This window comes from Apaloderma vittatum, unplaced genomic scaffold, assembly GCF_000703405.1.
Source record: "Apaloderma vittatum isolate BGI_N311 unplaced genomic scaffold, ASM70340v1 scaffold30875, whole genome shotgun sequence".
In the NCBI taxonomy this organism is placed as follows: Eukaryota; Metazoa; Chordata; class Aves; order Trogoniformes; family Trogonidae; genus Apaloderma; species Apaloderma vittatum.
The window spans coordinates 9,262-13,290 of NW_009717047.1; the positions used below are offsets into that span (position 1 = coordinate 9,262).

Consider the following 4,029-nt stretch of genomic DNA (forward strand, 5'->3'; position numbering starts at 1 on the left):
GGCGCCACGGCAGACACCTCAGCGGGGCCCCAGCCGGCCAGTGCATCCCAGAAGATGACAACGAATTCAACAGCATCCCTGCCTCAGCAGCTCCCAGGCTGAGGGCCGGCACACAGCCTGAGGGCAGCCCTTCCCTGTGGGTTTTGGGGAGCTGCCTCACCCAGCCCCTCTGGACACAGCATCCTCTCCCAGCAGGGAGCCCACCCTGGGGCTACCCACTTGTCGGGAAACGCCTTTGCCTGGCTTGTTAGATCTGAAGCTGCCAGAGATGCTTCTGACCCACTGGGTCAAAAGCATAGGTCTGCCGTATTTCAAACCAAAAGGTACTTGCCTCTCTTCCTCCCACAAAAGTTAAAAGAAGATTGTACTTAAAGTTTCTAACCCCTCTCCACATATGCTTTTTGAGAAATGAAACATCGGTGGTGGCAAAAGCTGCCATCAATCCCGTACCAGGACAAAACCATGGGTAAAGTCTCACAAGAGCGGGATATCTTCCCATGCTGGCAAGCTCCCAGTAGGAGTTTTGCTCCAGGAAACACAACACACTAAAGCTCAGAGCCCCCTCTCCCTCCAAACCCTTCCCACTGCAAGGCTGTAGCCCCCGGCGAAACCCAGGTGTAGGCACCAAAAGCAGCAGGATCCCAGCCCACCATGAACCCAAGTGGGAGGAGCAGGACCACCAGCCCTGGCATAGGAAAGTGTGCATTGAAGCATCAGAATGCAACACTCCCAAAAGAAAACATAAATAAATAAAGAATTGAATCAGCAGCAAACACTACTGAGATTTCATGGGGAATTCACGGGTATTTTTGGTCTAAGATGCCTGGGGAGCCCCTTCGCCAGCAGGGACCGCAGTGCACATCTTGCCCTGGAAAACCACAAGCTGCGGCTGATGTTTTGCAGGAGCTTGGCTGCTCTCCGCGGCACAATGCTGCAGGGATGTGCCAGCACAGCAAGGGGAACAAAGCACCGCTGGGCTGGGTGTTCCAATGGCCAGAAAAGGCTTTGCATGGAAGTGTCGAACGTGGCGACGCTCCCCAGGCTCTTCTGGCAGCAGGACAGAAAGATGAGACGGTCCCAGCCGGAATTACCCCCATCCCCAGGGCAGCACAAGCCTCCTATGGCATAAAGGCAGGGGCATGAGCTGCAGGAGCCATGGGGCTTGGGCCAGGGTGGTGGTTGGAGCGGAGAAAGCGGCAAAAGCTGTAACCATCTGCCCAGGAGCGCCCGGGGCGTTGTCAGCACAGCTGTGGCTTACACCTCTGCTGCATCTTGAGGGCAAGATATTGGGAATCGCAGGTAGCAGCCCACGGCACTGCCCCGCAGACCAGATGATGCTGGCCACCCGGGAAGCGAGGGGCAAGGAGAAAGGCAGATAAACCCCCTTGTTATACCACCAAGAACCCGCAGCAGCAGGAGACAGCACCCGGGCAGCACACTTGCCTGCTCCTTCCCAGGCCAGCCCAGGCCTGCCCTGAGCAGCCCTCTGCTCACATCCCTGCCTCCAACCCACTGAGAGGGGACCCCCAGCCCTGCAGAGCCTGGGGAGGTACCACAGGGAGGGCCACCCCGCTCTTTGCGGGGCTCAGGAGGAGGAGAATCTCCATTGTAAGTCAGCATTTGCATGGAAAATGAGCAAGCACCCAAATCCTTGCAAAGGACTTGGGTCTGCAGTGGAAGCGTGCAGGTCTCAGAGTACCTCCAAGCTGGTCTGGGTACACTCACACACGAACAGCAAGCACCTGGGCTGGGCAAACAGGCACCGCTCCCAACTCCTCCCTCGGCTGAGAATTGGTTTTGCTTCCATAAGAGAAGGGTCAGCGGGATTTGCGGGGAGGGAGGTTGAGGAACCGCAAAGATCTAGTGCACCTTAAAACAAAAGGACATCTAACCTGCCCTCAGGTCTCACTCCAAGACGGAAAAGAGCTATGGCATCTCCTACACTCAAAACTACTCCAAACACACACCAGATGCATGCAAAACGTGTCCCACTTCCCCTCAGCTGCAGAAAACCCCTCCCGAGCACAGTGCCGAGCCAGCTCCCGCTCTGCTCATGGGCCCTCCCGCCCAGTCCCAATGGGCAGGGCAAGGGGGTCGATTATTGATCCAAAATGCATAGGTATAGACACCATAGGGGAATCCCACGCCCCAGCAGGAAGGGCCACTGCAGGAGCCCTCCAGCCCCCGATTCTACCTCCAGTCGGGTGGAAAGCAGCATTTGCCACAGGCACAGTTCTATCGCACTCGTGTTCCTTGCATTGCCCTGCAAGGAAAGACGAGTCATTTAGGTCAGACAGCCTCTTTGCCAGCCGTAAGCCCCTAGATATTACTCAGTTCCGCTTCCTGGGAAATTCTCCAGCTCAGTGATCCCTCTCCCACACTTCCGTGCTGGTCGGGCTCTCTTTCTGACTAAGGAGGAGCCACGTTTCCAACCGCAGCTACAAAGGCAGGAGAACCCTATTCGCTTGCAACAGGCCGACGGCCCCCAGGTCCTCACACACATGCCCCAGCACAGCTCTACTTGGGAGGTATCACGACTATTGGCTGCCCTCGTTTGGGTCTCCACATGAGGACCTGGGCATCGTTGGCGTTGGGTTTCACTAGTGCGTTTGGTGGGATGGGCTCCATCCTACTGAGGATCCGGGGCTGCTCTTGCTGAGTCCTTCCCACCAGCCGTGCCCGCTGCCCCAGCAGCTGCATGGGATCCACCTCAATGTCCACGCGCATCCTCCACTTGATAGTCTGCAAGATGATCTTTTCCTTGGTGGTGGTGTTCATGGCCACCAGCCACGTGGTAAAGCTCTGGTCCCTTTTAATCCTGGTCAGCAGCGGCACGTTACTGTTGCTCACAGGGACAGCCCACGTCACACTGGGGTAGAAATTGTCATTCATGCTCACCGAGAACCTGGAGATCTTGTTAGTGGGCCCGACCAGGGTCACAGTTTCAGTGGTGTTTCCATACCACGGGTAGCTCACACCATCCGAATCACTGATGGCTTTTACTCTTCCTTCTCGCAGGTCGGGCAGCTCCCAGCTTGACCTAGTGAACAGGAAAAGAAAAGCCAGGTTAGCAGGAAAAAGGCAGCAACAGCTTCCAGCAAGCGATGGGGAGGCAAGTAGCATGGGGACCCTCTCCCTGCCTGCAGCAAGTTCTTGAGGACCTCCTTCAAGAAAAAATTCAGCTTTGGTTCCTTCACCAAGTCCCTCACGGCCAGCTGGAGCCTTTGCTCTGCCAGAACAACACTGGTTTAATTAACTTGCAATCAAACCAGCTGGGCCTAAACTCATTGCTGAGTGTCTCCGAGGTCACTTTCTCTCTAATCAGCTCCTGCTCTGGAGGAGAACAGCCTTCCCCACACACCAGCTGCAGCACCGTGACCACTCTGCTGGTCCAGCCTGTCAGCAGCCCACTCCTGCAGAAGTCTGTAATTTTTATATCTTTAAATACACGTGCCTGCACAGAGTTACAGACAAGAATTAAATACCACAACCATGCCTGTCACTGGCATGATGAAATCCCCACAACAGGGCTGGGGGGGGTCAATTCCAGCCCAAATCTTGGCTGACAACCACATTAGCAACACCACGTGCGGCTACGGCGAGGGGGACGACTGCCACGTGGCGATTAGGAGCCGGGAGCTTTGGTGAAACCTTCTGTCAAGCTTGAGCTCCAGCTTCAAGCTCATGTGGGCTCTGAACCCACCTGTGAGCGGCAGGGGACACACAGCCATCATCCCCCCCAACAAACGACAGCCCCCGCTCGCTCCAACATCCCCAAGCGCTCCAGCACCATGTGCAGAGACAGCGGCACAAGAACCTGCCACCCCACAGAATCACAGAATGTTCGAGGTTGGAAGGGACCTCTGAAGATCATCTAGTCCAACCTCCATCCCAGCACACCTAACCACTACACCACAGCCTCAAGTGCTAGATCTCCTTTTTTTTTAAACACCTCCAGGGTTGGTGACTCCACCACCTCCCTGGGCAGCCTGTTCCAGTGCCTCACCACTCGTTCAGGAAAGAACTTCC

At 55.9% G+C, this 4,029-nt stretch overlaps 1 protein-coding gene across 1 annotated transcript; it reads right to left on the reverse strand.

The window, feature by feature from the left end:
- Positions 1-2,517: 2,517 nt before the first annotated feature.
- Positions 2,518-3,040, reverse strand: FAM78B (family with sequence similarity 78, member B; the record flags this gene model as incomplete). The annotated part of the gene is made up of 1 exon (XM_009869763.1): positions 2,518-3,040. A coding segment is annotated over one exon (523 nt), but the record flags the coding sequence as incomplete, so codon positions are not given.
- Between the last annotated feature and the right edge of the window lie 989 nt (positions 3,041-4,029).